The sequence below is a fragment of the Labeo rohita genome, chromosome 6, assembly GCF_022985175.1.
Source record: "Labeo rohita strain BAU-BD-2019 chromosome 6, IGBB_LRoh.1.0, whole genome shotgun sequence".
In the NCBI taxonomy this organism is placed as follows: domain Eukaryota; kingdom Metazoa; phylum Chordata; class Actinopteri; order Cypriniformes; family Cyprinidae; genus Labeo; species Labeo rohita.
The window spans coordinates 11,777,400-11,795,024 of NC_066874.1; the positions used below are offsets into that span (position 1 = coordinate 11,777,400).

The following is a 17,625-nucleotide window of genomic DNA, read 5'->3' on the forward strand; positions in this document are numbered from 1 at the left end:
CTTTTTTTTTATAGTTTACATTTTTATGTTTGCTGCTAAAAAGCAATTTTTTTAGTTTCACCTGACCACAGAACCCAGTCCTGTTTGAAGTTCCAGCAGCAAATCAATATGAAATTCTGGAATGAAAGATCAAATGGATAAACAATGCAGACTTATTTTCACAGCTTTCTTTAATCAAATTTACCAAGGGTATGAATAATTTTGAGCAGAACTGTATATCATCTATTTTAAACGCTATGCACGATATTAGGAGAAGCACCAAAATCGTTTTTCTTGTGTAATATGTATTCACAAGATGAGCTAATTAATTTACAAGAAACTATGCAATGTAAACTGTAACTGTTGTGAAAATGAGAGGGCCGGTTACTGATGTTACTGCCATTATATGATTGGCTGAGGTACCTCACGTGATCCAAGTTAGCCATTATGCTTTTTCCAATGTTAAGTTCTACAGACCCTCTTATCTCCTAATAGTAAGATAATCTCTGTTAGAAACTTCCAGGCAGGTGTTGGAGCTGGTTGGAGCTACACTCTGCAGGACAGTGGTCTTCCAGGACCAGAGTTTGACACATGTGCTCTAGGAGAAGGACTGGAGACCCCTGAGGTAACAAAAGAGTTTCCTCTACCTTAGAGAATGAGTCAGTCTTATTTGTTATGAATCAACATTTTTTTCATGGTATAGAGACAACGGCCTTAATATTAAAAAATGTCACTGTTCAGTGGGACCTTACATCATCTTCTATGCCATATTGTCTTAGGGCCATACAATACTGCTATTTTTATAGTAACCTCTTTCTAGAGGAAGAGCAGGAACAGCTGAAGCAAAGGTTTTCTTGTGGTTTGGGACAACATCTAATTCCATCATGCACAGCAAGCCTTCAAACCACTAACAAACCCGCAATGCTGAGGTCATGGGTTTTAATTCCCAGTAAAAGAAAAAACACTAATACTGCAGATGTTAAGGGTTTGCGCTGTCTAAGATGCTAAAAGCTACCAGGTGTTAAATTGGGTTGAGATCTTGTGACTATGAAGGCCAAATGATTAATATAATTTTCATACACATCAACCTATTCTGTGACCCCTCATGCTCTTTGCATAGAAATGTTTCCTCATAGTAAAAAGTTGATTACTCAGAACAACTGTTTCTCAGTCAAAAGGTTTTATGCTAGTGAAGCTACATACCTAACCAAGTCATCATTTTTTATTGAATGCTATCTCAATTTGAAGGATACTTGGAAGGCAGCCTTAATTTTGCTTCCTTTGTTCACTGTATTTTGAAGGCTATTTTCTATTTTTGTGTCTTCCCACAATTAACAGTTTCTGCTACCTGCCTTGCTGCTGTCAAGCTTCATCTTGGATATCTTATCACTCTTTGCTGTTTGCTAATTATAACTTCAATATTATCATATATATTATCTGATTTTGTCTATCAAAAATAATCTGATATCATTAGCTTTTTAATCTGAATATCTATTGCTTGCATAGATTATTATCATAACATAGCCTGTTAACTTGTCAGTTATGTTTACCGTCTCTTTTCTGTCTTTCATTTCATCTTTTACAAGTCTATCAAACAACTGCACCAAATCAGAATCAACTAGCAAACACTGAGTCATACTTCCCTTACAAAAAAGAAGTTTATTCAAGTGTGCTATTAGTATACTTCTTTTAAACTAAAAAATAGGAAAGTATATTTATATATTTACATTTTTAATTTGTACTGCAACTATACTAAAACTAAATTTATAGGTATACTGATAGTTTACTATGTAAATGCTTGTATTTTAGTACACTTTGTGTACTATTTTACTAGTTTAGTAGTTTCATGCAAGTATAGTCATAAGTTTTCTTTAAGCGAACTTTACATCATACTTTAAGTATACTACTATGTCCCTATTTAGGTATTATATTTTGTTATATGAATATCTGAACATACAAACCTCAAAAGAAAGAACATTACAATGAAAACATGGATTCTCTGAGGTTATTATAATATAGCTTAAATTTATTTAGACTTTTTCTTAGTATAAGTCAAGTATACTTAAGTGTCATTTTAAGTATATCTCTGAGAAGTACATAAAGCACATTTCTGAAAAGTATTTGAAAAGTAGACTGAAAGTATACTTTCCTATTTTTTTAGTTTAAAAGAAGTATACTAATAGTATACTTGAATAAACTTATTTTTCGTAAGGGTTGTAAGGCTTGTATAATCTGTTGATAACTTTGAAATTCTACAGCAGAGCTGTGACATTTAGGTCATTATCTGATCTCATTTATTCTCCATTTAGCTCTGATTTTAACTTCAAATTGAAGTCCCTTGTAACAAATATGTAGAACTATCACTTCTTCCATTAAAGATTGCTTTATCAACATCACCTGTCTTAACTCCTCAGCATAACAGATCAGAATAGCTTGATGTTCCAACAGAACCTATGGACTTTTTTCTTTTCTAGCACCCTAGATACTGTTGTTCATTTGTGTTAAAATAAGATGAAGTAGTACAGTCCGACGCCGTGATGCCATCAAGAAAGCAGGATACCCTGTAGTATTATTAAACAAACATTACCTGGTCTGAAATGCAGCAGCTAGAGTGCTTACCAGACTAAAACGTATGACCATATTAGCCTGGTTCTGTCAATACTGCATTGGCTACCTATTAAGCATTGTATACTTGCTGATTAGAAAGACTTTAGACTACAGCCCTACCATTTTCTCACCTAATTTCATTGCGCTAACTCCATGTGGAAAGAGCTTTTGAATAATAATGGTCCACAAAATCTGACCTGTGATGCAGTGTGGAATCATAAACCGTGTTCGTTCATTTAAGGCCAGGGGAAAACTTAAAACAAAACTCAACATTAAACTGACTTGAGCTGAATAATGACACTATTGCCATCTACCTGCTGTAGAGTTGTTTTATAGCTGAACTGAATATGTCTCATAATTTATGCACTTTGCTACATTGACACTGTAATTTCCTGTTCAATACTGTGAAGCTGCTTTGAAGCTACCTGTACTGAATTAAGCATTATATAAATGTTACTTGACTTGACAATTATTGCTTTCATTAGAATTTACAAAAAAAAAAAAAAAAAAAAAAAAAAAAAAAAACACTGACAGTTGTTGTTCATTGTATTGCATTAATAGAAAGTAAGATAATATAAGGATTTTCAATATTTTCATCTGTGACCGCAGGGGAGGACAACCTGATGATGCAGCCACGCAGACTGTCATTCTGTTGTTTAATGTTGAGGCTAACTTAATTTAAAAGCCTCAGAGGATTCAGCCTTCAGGCTGAGAAATACTCTTTCCTCTAAGGGAGCAAGTGGACCCAAACCATGGCAGCAAAATGCCCCCCACAGCATAGTGGAATCACCGAATCCCACAGATTTCCTTTAATTGGTCACCTATTTCTATGCTCAGCCAGGTTATTTTTTTTGACATTGATACAATATTCCCAAAAAATAATTTTTCTTGCATAGTGGCCACCTCAGCATCTATTTGTTAGTGGATGCTCTTCATAGCAAAAGTTGTCAATTCCTCTTTCAAAACTGACATCTTCATCCTTCTCTCCATCCTCCAAACAGTTGCTATGTCCATGTATTGCGATGTCTTCACTGTTACTGTGTTGTCTTACTATAAGCCTCTTGTTGTTGCTGTTTCTCACTGAAGCCTCAAGAGCTTTCTGTTTGCGGTAAAAATGTGAAAACTTGTTGAAAATGATGGTGATGGGTAGTGCCACAACTAATGTACCGCTCAGGATGCAGCCAGATGCTGCCAGCTTTCCTGCCACTGTCACTGGCACTACATCTCCATAGCCCACCGTTGTCATACTAACAGTCCCCCACCACCAGCAAGCTGGGATTGTGTCCAAACCAACATCTTCTTCATATTCTGCAGTGTAAGCCATTCCAGAGAACACTGATACACCCACTGCCAGGTATAGTAATAAGATTCCAACCTCTCTGTAGCTGTGCTACACAAAGAAACAAAAACATGATTTTATGACTTTTTACATGGAAAATATACAGGTGCATCTCAAAAAATTTGAATATCCTGAAAAAGTTCATTTTTTTCTTTGTAACTTATTTAAAAAACTGAAACTTTCAAATATTCTAGACTCAATACATGTAAAGTAAAACATTTCTAAAGTTTTTTTTTTTTTGTTTTAATTTTGATGATTAGTCAAAAAAGTCAGAAATCCAGTATCTCAAAATATTAGAATATTTCTTAAGATTAATCAAAAAATGTATTTGCAAAACAGAAAAGTTCAAGTTCTTTAACGTGTTAATGCACTCAATATTTGGTTGGCAGCACAAATGACATCAAATTACTTGCTCCTAGCACAAATTACAGCATCAGTGAAGTGTGGCATGGAAGCGATCAGCCTGTGGCACTGCTGATGCACTACTGAGCCTTCAGCTTGTCTGTATATTGTTGGATTGACTGTTTCTCATCTTTCTCTTAAAAATATCCCAAAGATTATCAATGGGTGGAAGCATAAAGTGCTCCAAAATCTCCTGGGAGATGGCTTTGCATTGACTTTGCACTTGATAAAACACAGTGGACCAACACCAGCAGACATCACGGCACCCCAAATCCTTACTGACTGGACTACAAAAACTTCACACTGGACTACAAGCAGCTTGGATTCTGTGCCTCTCCAGTCTTCCTCCAGACTCTGGGACCATGATTTCAACATGAAATGCAAAATTGACTTTTATCTGAAAAGAAGACTTTGGGCCACTGAGCAACAGTCCAGTTCTTTTTCTCCTTAGCCCAGGTAAGATGCTTCTGATGTTGTTTTGGTTTCAGAAGTGGCTTGGTAGCCCTTTTCCTGAAGACGTCTGAGCGTGGTGACTCTTGAAGCGTTGACTCCGGCTTCATTCTACTCCTTGTGAAGCTTTCCCAAGTGTTTAAAGTGCTTTACTTGATTGTTTTCTCAAGCTTGCAGTCATCCTTGTTGTTTGTGCACCTTTTCCTACCCAATTTCTTTCTTCCAGTCAACTTTACATTTAATATGCTTTGATACAGCACTCTGTAAACAGCCACCCCTTTTAAGTAATGACCTTCTGTGACTTACCCTCTTTGTGGAGGGTGTCAATGATTGTCTTCTGGACCACTGCAGAGTCAGCAGTCTTCCCCATTAATGTGGTTTCAAAGAACAAGAGATAGCTGGAATTTATACTGTAGGGATGGACATTTAATTAAACTCAAATGTAAATATTCTAATATTTTGAGATACTGGATTTTTGACTTTCATGAGCTGTAAGCTCTAATCATCAAAATTAAAGCAAACAATTTTAAATATTTTACTTTACATGTATTGAATCTAGAATATACAAAAGTTTCAGTTTTTAAAATAAGTTACAAAAAAAAAAGAACTTCTTCACAATATTCAATTTTTTTGAGATGCTACTGTAAGCACTTAAGCACTTAAAGGCATAGTTTACCCCAAACTGAAAATTCTGTCAATTACTCATACCGCAAGACCTTTATTCATCTTCAAAACACAAATTAAGTTTTCTGACCCTCCACAGACAGCAATGCAACTGACATGTTCAAGGCTTAGGAAGGTAGTTGGGACTTCATTCACGCGTGTTCCATAACACATTCATGTGGTACTGCTGATGCAGAAGCCGGCGTTCTAGAACCATGTAGAACCCAGATGCACTGCGCCTTGTTTACAAGCAGAGGAAGATGCATGCTGTACATAAAACAGCCTTCATAAACCCGTCGTAAAACAGTCTTTAGAAACCCATCTCCTGCGTCAGCAGCACCACATGCATGCGTTGTGGTACTCTTATGAACGTGGGTCAATGACTGACACGAAAGAGAAGAAACTGTTGAATAAGGCCATTATTTTTGTTTTCTTTGCACACAAAAAATATTCTTGTAGCTTAATAAAATTACAGTTGAACCACTGATGACACATGGACTATTTTAACAATGCACTTACTACCTTCAGATATCATCAAAAAATATCTTAATTTGTGTTCTGAAAAGACAAGGTACCCTGTAAAAAACAATTTGCTGAGTCAACTTAAAATAATTTGTAACCTGGCTGCCTTAAAATTTTAAGTTCAGTCAACTCAAAAAAAGTTTATTCAACTTGAAATGTTAAATTATACTAAGTGACAACTTAGATATTTGATTTGAATCAACTTAAAATTTTAAGGCAGCTGGGTTACTTACCCATCTGTTAAGTTTAGCAAACACAAATATCTAAGCTGTTACTTAGTACAACTTAACATTTCAAGTTGACTAAACTAATTTTAGTTGACTGAACTTAAAATTTTAAGGCAGCAGGGTAACAAATTATTTTAAGCTGACTTAAATTGTGTTTTTTATTTTTTACAGTGTAGTCAATATATTATATTTATGTATAATACTACTATCATGGATTAATTTTGTTAAAGCATAATCAAAACATTTAGAGTTAATACTATCTAGTATGTCAGTGGTATGTCAAACCTGATTCTGGGGACTCACAGGACTGTGTCTCCCTTTATATAACACACCTGATTCAGATTATCAGCTTGCTAGAGAGAGCTCCAAAAACTGAAGTGATGCTGCATCCCAATTTGCCTGTTTATACAATATCCCAAAAGTAATTATGTTTTTTGTGAATAAAAAGTACTTTTGAGTGTAAAGCAGAAGAGTATAAAAGGATAAAAGTTTTGCAACATTCTACCATATCAGAAAACTGCAACTTGAAACTACAGACTGCTTTATCACGTGCATTCTTTTACCAGACTGGACTGTTTCATTTAATTTCATGGTACTTATACAGCCAGAGACTCACTCATCCATCCACCAGAGAAAGCCCTCTCACCAGTATTGACATCACTCCATTTCTTTTACAGATATACTTCCTGTTTTAGGTTTAAAAGTTGTAAACTGTTGCCAGTTTACCTGATTTACGGAGTTTTTCTTCATTGTATTATGGTTTTGCCTTATGTTATGATGTTCTGTCTGTTCATTGAATTTACATTTCTGTCTTAATTGGACTGTTTGCCTGTTATTTGACCACTGTCTGTTTGTGCCTGCTGTTTTGAATTTGTTCTTTAAATTGGATTGTTGGATCATTGTTGTTTGGTATTGATGTGATCACTTGTGAATGACAGGTTGGTGGAGGGGAAAGTAAATTAAAAAATCAAAATAGAAAAAAATAGAAATAGTAGACCATTTTGGGACAAATTTGTTCTAATATTGGATAAATTTAGGGTGGATAGTATGCATATTGGAAATCATGGTGAGTTTTTTAGAAATACAAAAAGTGGAGTGCTGTGGGTCTCCCTCCAAATCCAGGTTTGAACACTGCTTCAGTATGCAGGTTGTAAATGCACTTGAGCATTAGCAGTGTATTCTCACCCGTAGCGTAGCACCTAGTGACCTTAACCCTGTGGAATGCCTAGCCAACTTCAGCACTCTGAAGATTCTCATCAGCCGCAACACCTGGACCAGTTTTCCCAAGTTGTCCAGCTCTGACTCACTCCCAATGAGCAGATCAAAAAAGAGAGTGATGTAAATTGGCATCACTGAGATGATATCAATCACGTTTAGTGGTAGCAGGAAGAACTTACGATGGTTTGGAGCAAGAAGCATGCGTGTTACTACCTCAAAGGTAAACCAGCAGATGCAGAACACTTCTAAAACATGCATAGTTGGGTCTTCAGTTGGATTACCATTTTCATCAAATATCTGGTACTCTGGAATGCTGTTGATACACATGGTGGCAATTGAAATTAACACTACACAAATGGAAAGCAAGCTGAAAAGTTTGCTAGGGATTGAATACCCTGGATTTTCCAATGTTAGCCATAGACACTTCCGAATGTTTCCAAAACGCATTTCATGGAAGTGCTCGATATCTTTGTTTAGATCTGAAATCTCATCAACCGATGTATCCACACTGCTAGCATCACTCTCTTCATCCCAGGATTTATGATGTCTCCCCAGTTTACGATCAAGGTAACGGTAACTACAGCAGCTGTCCAGAAAAAATTCACTAATGCCCCAGTACTCTATTTCCTGAGAGAAGGAAAAAATGCACAGCTCTTCCATAATGTGCAGCTTGCCAGTCTGGTAGAAGTGCAGGACATATGGGAAAAGGCCAGGGTTACGGTCAAAGTAACACTCTTTCTGTTGGACATCAAAGTCATCACAGAGCAGTAGAATGTCATCTTCTGAGTCACAGGACAAAAGCTGGCCAAGACGCGTGTCTGGAAACTTCCTCAGAATGCTTGAGCATAGAGTGTGCCTCAACCCACCCACATTGATGTGTAAAAGGTTGTCCTTAGGATCCAAAATCCACCAAGTGTGTCTTTCCTTAACCATGATCTACCTACACGCTGTAATAGAAAAAGACGACAACATTTCTTTTAGTATAGCTGGCAGACATAACGGGTTAATTTCTGTGATTCATTTCAGTGTGTTAAAAATATTAAAATAGCTAATGTTATATGCATGCCATTCATCGCCATAAAACAAACCATGTGATTTATGATGAAATTCTCATCTTATTCTGCGAACAATTCTTGGCATACAATATATGTAACTCTTTATATTTTATCCTTTTATAATTAATTTACTTTTTTTTTCAATTATTTTAATTTTACATAGGCCTATTGTTAGTGGTAAAGTACAAGTTTTTTTTTTAGCTAATGACCATCATATATTTATATTTTTAGGTTGACAATTTTACCATCAGTTCAGGGACTGCAGATGCAAAATAGCCTTCTGGCTAATTTTGGCACATTGTAAATTTATGTATTATTGATGTGCATTGCCTCTGTCAAATAAACCTGAAATAATACGTAATAATAATTTATTATTATCTTTTTTTCTTTTCTTTTTTTGCAATTCAGTATATCCATCCTTGATTTGCTGAGAAAAACTATGTGTACCTATTAGAGATGCGACAATAAATCAATGCAGGTTCAATTCGTGAATGGCACTCTAATCTAGTTTCTATCCGCACACTCAAATGTGAATTGCAATGCATTCAGAAAATCTTAGAATCGATCCACAAATCGATTCTACATTGATTTATTGTTGCATTCCAAGTACCTATGTAAACACACAGCACGTATAATGTAGCTTCTGTATCCATATGATGTAACCATTTGTTCAAGTATCATTTGTATCCAACTGATTTGATTTATTCCCAGCACAATATTTAAATTGATTCTGCAACAAATGGTGCTGGTGCAAATCAAACTATCATGTGAAATTTTAGGATTTATTTTAAAAAATTTTCACAATTGCAACAGAAGAGACTGAATTATCTCATCTGAAATATAACACAGAAAGGAGGGGCCATAATGATAGCACAGGATGTGAGTAACTTCGACCTGTAAATGTAGATATGACTAGATTAATTACAATATTTTCTCACCAAAATGTGACAGGCAGATCAGAACACATCCAATCACATATTCATTTTCATTTAAGTCATCGTTCTCATACACATATTAACTACAAGTGCAGTGTCATTTGTCCAGATTTACAGTCTTCAGGCTCATGATTACCTCTAGTCTCTACTCTGCCTGATTTTCTACTTCTGTACTTATTTCGGCAACTTATTTCAGATATTTCAGATTATTTTCCACCCCCGGCTGTGTAGCGATAAGTGTATCATTTGCACTGAGGTGTGCTGTTGCTGTGTATTTGATGCATTATCACTGATTTGGACAATATAAAAGAGACTGTCATCTCTGCACTTGCATCTTTTTCAAGATGGCTCTCCATGTGAGAAATAAATAAGTTTATCATATTGGCTTGAGCACTGTTTATAGTGCCTAAGGAAGGGAGGGACACAGAGAAAGAGGACTCCGCCAGGCCTTGTATTTCACATCTTCCCCTGTCTGGTCACTTTGTGAGGATGAGGGAATGAATACTCTCTCACTGGAGGATACCAATAGTGAGGTCTGGGTTACAATCAGACAAGGTCTTTCCAAATTTGTCCCCTGCAGGGTGGAGAAATGGGAAAAAATGGTGTCTGACTTTGCCATTGGACATTGCCAATTAGAATGGGTGTCTGAACTCACAGCAACAGATAAGTTTAAATCTTTTTGGAAGCAGATTTATGGTTTACTTGAACTACCCTGTTGTGGTGGTCATGAGCTGGTCTTTAGCTGGTCCTGTGCTGATCCTAAGCTGGTCCTGAGCAGTAGCTAGTTGCTTAGAACCAGCTTAGGTCCAGCACAAGACCAGCTAAAGACCAGCTCATGACCAGCTATAGACCAGCTTAAACCAGCTCAAACTAGCAGCCATGCTTCAAAACAGACCTTACCAGCATATGCTGTTTTTTTTCAACAGGGTAGTGATTCCACAGACTACTTATAGTTTATATTTCTGAGAGTTTTAACCAGTATTCTTTACCATTCTATTCACCATATGCAGAATTACATAACATTAATGATAAACTAAATCCTGTGAAAATAAGCTGCTAAGTACTTGCAGCAGATATAGATATTCATACACTGTAAAATCCAATAATTATATACAAGTGTACCTTACTTGTATATAATTAGTTATCTTTACTTAGTTGCTCTACTTACTAGGTTTTATCAAGTTACAGCTAATTTCAAGGCGAAAAAAACAGTTTACTTGCTGCTTTGAGTAAGGCTTACTTAAAATATTCAAGTAGTCACAACAAAACCAATGACACGAATACACCAGTGAGAGGCAGCAGTGCGCTAATGTGTTGCTAATGTGCAACAAAACCACAGAAGAAGAAATTAGGACAGTTAGAGCATGTGCAACAAGCAATGTTTTGAATTTGTGCTGACATCGGTTGGCTCTAGCTAATTGGCGAAGAATTTGCTGAAACTGGGAAAAGAAGCAGAGACTGCTTGCATTTTTACCTCTGGACAAAGACACTAAGGTAAGTTATCAAAAAAATAATTGTGTGTAAATGTGTCTTTCTGTCTGCTGCTGGCTATTTTGTGCATGGGCTGCATGTAAAGTAGACAAAAGACAAGTGATTCTGTTTACACTAGATGCTTTTTTACTGTCACAAATGTAAAATTTTGTAGTTAGTTTTCTGTTTTGCCCAGAGTTGATGCCGCAAACCCATGTTGATTTTAAGTTAATTTTTCAATTTACAATTTTATCATCATATATGTTTTAATACATCACAATTATTGCCGTTGCATGATTAAACCTTTGTAGTTTAAATTAAATGAGCTCTTTGTCTCACAGTAATTGTTATTTCTACAGTAATACAGAGGAAATGCTGCTTTTGAATTGATTTTATGACTGTGGCCTCAAATAGATATGTATAGAAATGTGGACACTTTCTTTCTTTCTTTCTTTCTTTCTTAATGTAACCCTTCTAAAACATGCAACTATCAAGGAATGAATGTGTCTGTAATCTAGAAGCCACAACACTAGTGTAACTTACTTTTATTTGTCATATTTAGGACAAGTGTTTGTGGCAACTGCCTTCTCTGAACAGCGGTCTCATCAGCACAGGCCTCAGTACACTGGAGGTGAGATATTTCAAGCTAATACACAGCAGTACAACAGTTTTTTTTAACTCAGTAATCACTGTGCTACACTATTTACAATTTCATTTAAAAAAAAGTCTTGCATATGCAGTATACCTCTACCTTTTTTTTTTGAGGACACTTCACACCCTACAACCCCTAAAATGTATGTTGCTACGTTAATTGTTTTCAATTTTTTTAAAATAAACAGTTAATGACCTCTTTATTGACACTTTGACAAAAACATTTGTACCGTAACACTTGAATGTCTTAAACTGTTTTTTTTTCTTTTTTTTTTTTCTTCTAGAACCCAGATTTGACAGCACTGCACACCCATCTCGGGCCTTCCTGTTTCATTTTGCGATTACCCCAGATACTTCTACTACTAACCCGCTATGTAAGTTCTAAAAAAAAAAATAAAAAATACACCTTAAACAAACACTTAATTGTGGGAAAATGTAATGTGTATTTGCTCTTATATTACTGAGATACTTCTATAAGATTATTGTTGATTATATACCTCGTTCACCCAAAAAAGAAAACTATGCCATTTAATCTCCCTCATGTCATTCCAAAATGAACAAAAGTCATGGTTGAGTAAATGATAACAAATTTTTGGTGAACCAGGCAGGACAGATAACACTGACAAATAACCATCACATTGCCCTACTTAATATTTTATTTGTTTATTTTTTTATGCAGGTGTCTGATGTTGATGCAGTCTGGACACTAATATGTGTTGGATTGCTGACCATCATTGAAGATGATGTATTTCTCCAAATCTTCTCTGCCTTGACCCTGTGTCTTCTGCCATCATTGTTCAGGGTACACTGCAAAGAACAGTCTGTAGAATCTACATCAACTGTTTGCTTCTGGAATGTCATTTGGTACATTTGGATTACTGCTACATTTGGATTGACCTAATACCATGAAAAACACTTGGAGATTCATTCAAAGTGTGGTGCTTTACTTGGGACAAAACAAAACCCTGAAACTAAAGTGACTTTTTGAACTTTAATTATATAAACCATGGGCAACGTGTGCAGCCTACCCAGTGCCATACTTAAACTCATCCTCCTACTGCTACCTCCACTTCTTACACTAAGCATAACCTAAATCAGATTGTTGTTGGTTTGTATCAGATTGCTGTTGGTTTGTGTAATACATTACCTTTAACTTTGAATTGTCACTGCCTTAAATTTATGTGTCATATGAATGGAACACTGTTTTCATTAATTTGTAATGGATTTTTGAAGCACTTAAGTTACTAGACTAGTTAAATTACTAGTTACTATTACTACTTAAATTAATAGTTAGTAATTTAAGTGCTTAGTTGCATTTACTTGAACAGAAATCTAATTTATTGCTAAAACCATGCAATCCGATAGCTTTCAATAAACCAAGTAAGCATTACTCTAGCACCAGAGTAACGCTTACTTGATTTAAGGCAATCGGTTTGCATGGTTTTAGCAAGTAAATTAGATTTCTGTTCAAGTAAATACAACTAAGTGATTCTGAGTTACCAGAACTTGCGTGTAAGTTTACAACACTAAATAAACCTTTGTAAGTACAAAATACTGTTCTTATTTCACTTTACTTGGTTTTTTCAAGGCAATCGGTTTGCATGCTTTTTTTTAAGTAAGGTTTACTAATTAGAATTTACAGTGTACAAGTTGCTCTTGAGTAAGCATTCCAACATGGCAGATGGCTTATGTAGGACCCTATGATTTCCGCGATGCGGAAAACGCGGAATCCAGTCATAAAAAATGGAATTTACTGAATAACGTGGAATGTCACAAAATTTGTTTTAATCAAAAGTAGGTCATTACACTTAAATCAAACCACAATATGGACTAGTATCTGTAAATATTACACAGCAAAAATACCCTTTAAATGTGAATCCTGCATGTTCTGCGTGTCTCTGTTTTAATGAATGGAGCAGACGAGTGGTTTTGTTTACTACACACACTGAAGCGTGTGTGACGCTCACGGTGATTTCAGCGTCTGTCGTCTCACTAAATGAGGACATAAATACATGAACAATATCTGCTGAGAGTCACTTCATGAGCATTTGACTAGGGATGTCACAATACTCAATATAATATCGAACGGTACGACATCCATGGTTCAATACGCGCTTGTGAATTGCGTTTTTTTTGTTTTGTTTTTGCATTTAAATAATTTCCTTGTTTTATTCCTCTCGAGTTTTGCTGTGTGTGTGCCTGTGATTTCACGTGCTGAGATGAGGAAACGCCTCCCCGTTTATATTTGAAAAAGCAACACACGTGGAGCATCTTCCCTTCTAATGAAATGCAATGATAAGCCTTTCTAAACTTGCTGTCCAACAAAAGAGAACATTATAACTTATTTTTACTTCACAGCATTAGTCGAGTGTTTAAAATAACTTCCTTTTGTGATCTGATGTGGCTTCTTATCACAGAATGAGGCTGACAATATATTCTATACTATAATACAATATATTCTATACTATAATGTCGATTAGCAATGGCTTACAAATATACTTAATCATTATGAAAATACCCGAGATGGCTTGAAGAACACAGATAAACCATATATTATTGCAGACTGTTTATTGTTGCTGTGTTTATTGTCCTTACATTTCATCATTCAAAATGTTTAACGTTATATCTTGTTTTTATTCAGTTACAGCAATAGCGATGCCTTTATCCATATTAGAGTTTTCTTGGCTGGAACGTCATCAGTGTTATCTCTTTGACGCATATGTGGATTTTCTGCACGAGGGTGCCCTCTGGTGTCCAGTATGAATGAAACCCATCCACCCATTTTACGTAAAAATCGGAAAAATAATACCTCTCTCAAAAGAAATATTAAGCAGACATATAATAATCCATGCTTTTTCCAGTGTACAGAGGATTACAGGAGTATTTTGTTGTTAATTAGATGCAAAAAAAGAAGAAAAAAAAACACACACACACACACACTGATGTGGCAAGCTATCAGAACCGAAAACCGTGGTTAAAAACCGAGGTACGTATTGAACCATGGACTAACTGTATTGTTGCATCCCTACATTTGACCGTTCCATTTTTAGGAAATCTAGCGCTATATCATATACACACAGAAATGTAAAGGTAGACACAGCAACCTGTCAACATAAAAGTCGGGTTTAATTTGAAGACATTGTGCCAGATATATATTACCACTATTACTACTACTACTAAAATGAAACAAACATTATTTTTTAGGGTATAATCACACAACATTTCTTCCATGTTTTAATTTTAATCATAAATCCCTGTTTGTTTGCCAAAAAAAAGTTTGCTTAATTTTCAGTAATTAAAAGATAAATGAAATTAATGTTTTATGCCTTCATTTGATAACAAGAACATTTTAAATACACAACACAGAATTTCTGAGGGTAAAGAAACCTTTCATAAGACTATTTTAAGAATAAATTTGAATAAATTAAGTATGCATTCAAATAATTAGACATGCTAAAACACAGAATTTGATAACAATAAAACATATGGTGAGAAAAAATAAAACATTTCATAGAACCCTAAACATGTCATTTTTGTTCAACCTTTATTAAATTGATATGAAATTGTATACGTTTCATGATTTTAATTAATTAGACGTGCTATTTGATTAAAAAAAATTAATTTGACCATTAAAAAGGAGTTGAGAAAAATTCAAATGGGAAAAAACAGAATCCAGAAAAATTCAAATGGAAAAAATCGAATTTGGGAAAAAAATAAAACGGAATTTGGGAAAAAATAAAACGGATTTCATAGGGCCCTACCAAAAGGGACAGCTGCTAATGCAGTATCTATAGATATCTATGGACAACTGTAGCATATTGTAAACATATATAATCGGAAACTCTACTGAGTTGTTTTATTAAAAAAATATATATATAAATAATAATAATAATACTTCATGAAGCTCCAGGCAAGTAAGTGACCTCTATATACAAAGAGATGTCGAGTTGGAGAAAGTGTAGCTAATCGTCATCTTGGATCACGTGTGCCTTGGAAACCAATCATATTACATCATAAAATCACTTTGGTTTTAGGACTGTCAATAACTATTTGTGGATACCATAAAAATAAATGGTTAGTGTCATAAATACCTTCCTGTAGCTTAATCTGTAGATCATGGTGTAGTGCCAAGGTCATGGGTTTGATCATTAGGAAAAGCAAGGACAGATAAAGAACTGATGTGTTTCTTGAATGCAGTCACTTTGGATAACAGCATCTGCCAAAAGCATAAATGTAAACTGACTACTTCCTGTCCTTGATTTCTTTGTAGTTTTCCATTGTAAAGTCCGAATATAGCTCACTCCAACATAAATATTTAATGGCAAACTCATTCAAGGTTATTGAACAGGCTGTAAGTTAATTAAGAAATATGCTGTTAACTCACAGAAGTAAAAAGTAAAAAATGCCTAAAGTTTTCTATGAGGTTTATGTTTAGGGGTTGGGTTAGGGTTAAAGGATAAGAAGTCTATAGGTTTCTTGAAAAGAATAATCCATTTTAACAATGATTACTAGAATAAACTCTTATTAAAACAGGAACAAGTGTTTTAATGCCATTCAGTTGCCATTCAATGCAGGCAACTGGAGCAGCTTCTGCCTCGTAATCAACCAACCTTCTTAAAAACACTAAAACACAGCAGAAATTGTATATTTAATCTAGAGAAAACTAGAAAACATATTTTACATAATATTTTTTACATAATATATTACATTTTCATTTTCACATACAGTTCCAGTGAGGCTAAAAAATTCATACGGCATACAGTAAGGTATCAGTCTTGGGATAACACTTTTGTCATCCTTCGATCAGTGAAATTTGCTTCTTACAAAGTGATTTGTACATCGCGACGGCCACTATGATTATATCTATCTACAATAAGTAAAATATAAATTGCATATATAAAAGGTGGCCAGTGGTAAAATTTGATATATTAGCCTACCATTTTACACAGCGTTGCTGCCACTATTTTGATAAGTTTTTAATAGTTTTGTAGTAAAGGAGCGGCGACGTAACTTTATTAATGTGACAAGCTTTCACTGTGTGTGCATTACCATACAGCGCAACTGGTCAAATGATAAATCAATGCAGATAAATAAGATATATTTCCAAAGGACTGCTTTTACTCATTTTGAACTCAGAGACCTTCAAAACCTTACAAATTATGTAGGTAAAGTCAGTTAGCCTATCGTTCAAATATATGACTTAACAGGTCTCACACACAGCATATATATATAGCCTACATTTAAAAGTAAAAAAATATATATATAATAATAATAATAATAAGCAGGATTTGGCCTAGACATATGCAAGCACTGTATTAAATTGAAAGCGTATCAGTGGCCACTGACTGCTGTTCTTAAGCAACTGCATATCGCGATGCTCTTAAAGACAAATTAAATCGTTCAGATTCCATTTAATCAATGCATTTTGTTCATTATACTGAATATGCGCTTCTCTCTTTAACCTTATTTTAAATGTACTTCCTAAAAGAAATGTTTATCTATTAGGGTATTGCTGCGTTTTGATAGAAATCAACATGATATTTAAAGCAAATGTTGTATCTCTGCTTTTAATTTGTTCTTCCCTGTATATTAACTAATGGTGCTATAATTTAAAAGGAAACCTACCACACAGATGTCACTGTTTGTTCTCCACTTGTTTTCTTTTCTCGTTTGTTTACGCCGCCTGTGTAAGATGTCATAAAGTATCAATCCATTGATCTATAGTAATCTATGATCACTGATTTGGTAAATAATGTATTTCTGTAATATCAGATTATCTTTTCGCTTCGCAATAAACTGCTCATCAGACTACATTAACACATTTTCCCTCCGCTCCTGCTGCTTCGATGTGAAATGATGCGCATGTGTCCAGTCAGGCGCGGAAAGTACACACCCTAGCAGTCAAACACTGCAGTTCATAGGAACGTCAATTCTTGAACGTATTTAAATATCATGTGATTATTTTTTTCAGTCAAGTTTTTTTTTAATCTATTTAACTTGTTTAGAGGTATTCACCTATCTCTGGGTGCAATCTTGTCTTTTTTCATTTTCTACTAAATGTTTGTTTACCCTTGCCTGTTACTCACTATGGGTCAACCCTGTCAGAT

The 17,625-nt window shown here is 34.9% G+C and overlaps 2 protein-coding genes and 1 long non-coding RNA gene across 5 annotated transcripts in view; 1 reads left to right on the plus strand and 2 right to left on the minus strand.

Annotated features, from left to right (window-relative positions):
- The window catches only part of setd5 (SET domain containing 5), a 195,018-nt gene that overhangs the window by 35,184 nt on the left and 142,209 nt on the right, over nucleotides 1-17,625 (minus strand). The window lies entirely within an intron of this gene.
- On the minus strand, nucleotides 2,190-17,383 carry si:dkey-43k4.5 (potassium voltage-gated channel subfamily S member 2). 3 transcript variants are annotated; one of them, XM_051112233.1, is made up of 4 exons: nucleotides 17,144-17,383; nucleotides 7,802-8,354; nucleotides 7,375-7,720; nucleotides 2,190-3,976 (listed from the first exon to the last, which is right to left on the minus strand). In XM_051112233.1, the coding sequence occupies exons 2-4, from the start codon at nucleotides 8,338-8,340 to the stop codon at nucleotides 3,491-3,493; spliced, it is 1,371 nt and encodes a 456-aa protein (XP_050968190.1). In that variant the 5' UTR covers nucleotides 8,341-8,354; nucleotides 17,144-17,383; the 3' UTR covers nucleotides 2,190-3,490. The 3 variants fall into 3 exon arrangements, with proteins under 3 accessions (XP_050968190.1, XP_050968189.1, XP_050968188.1); XM_051112232.1 differs by adding an exon at nucleotides 15,610-15,734 and having other exon boundaries at nucleotides 7,375-8,354; XM_051112231.1 differs by having other exon boundaries at nucleotides 7,375-8,354.
- Nucleotides 10,771-13,118, plus strand: LOC127166732 (uncharacterized). Its single transcript, XR_007827930.1, has 4 exons — nucleotides 10,771-10,891; nucleotides 11,430-11,498; nucleotides 11,803-11,892; nucleotides 12,198-13,118. It is a non-coding gene; the product is annotated as an uncharacterized LOC127166732 (long non-coding RNA).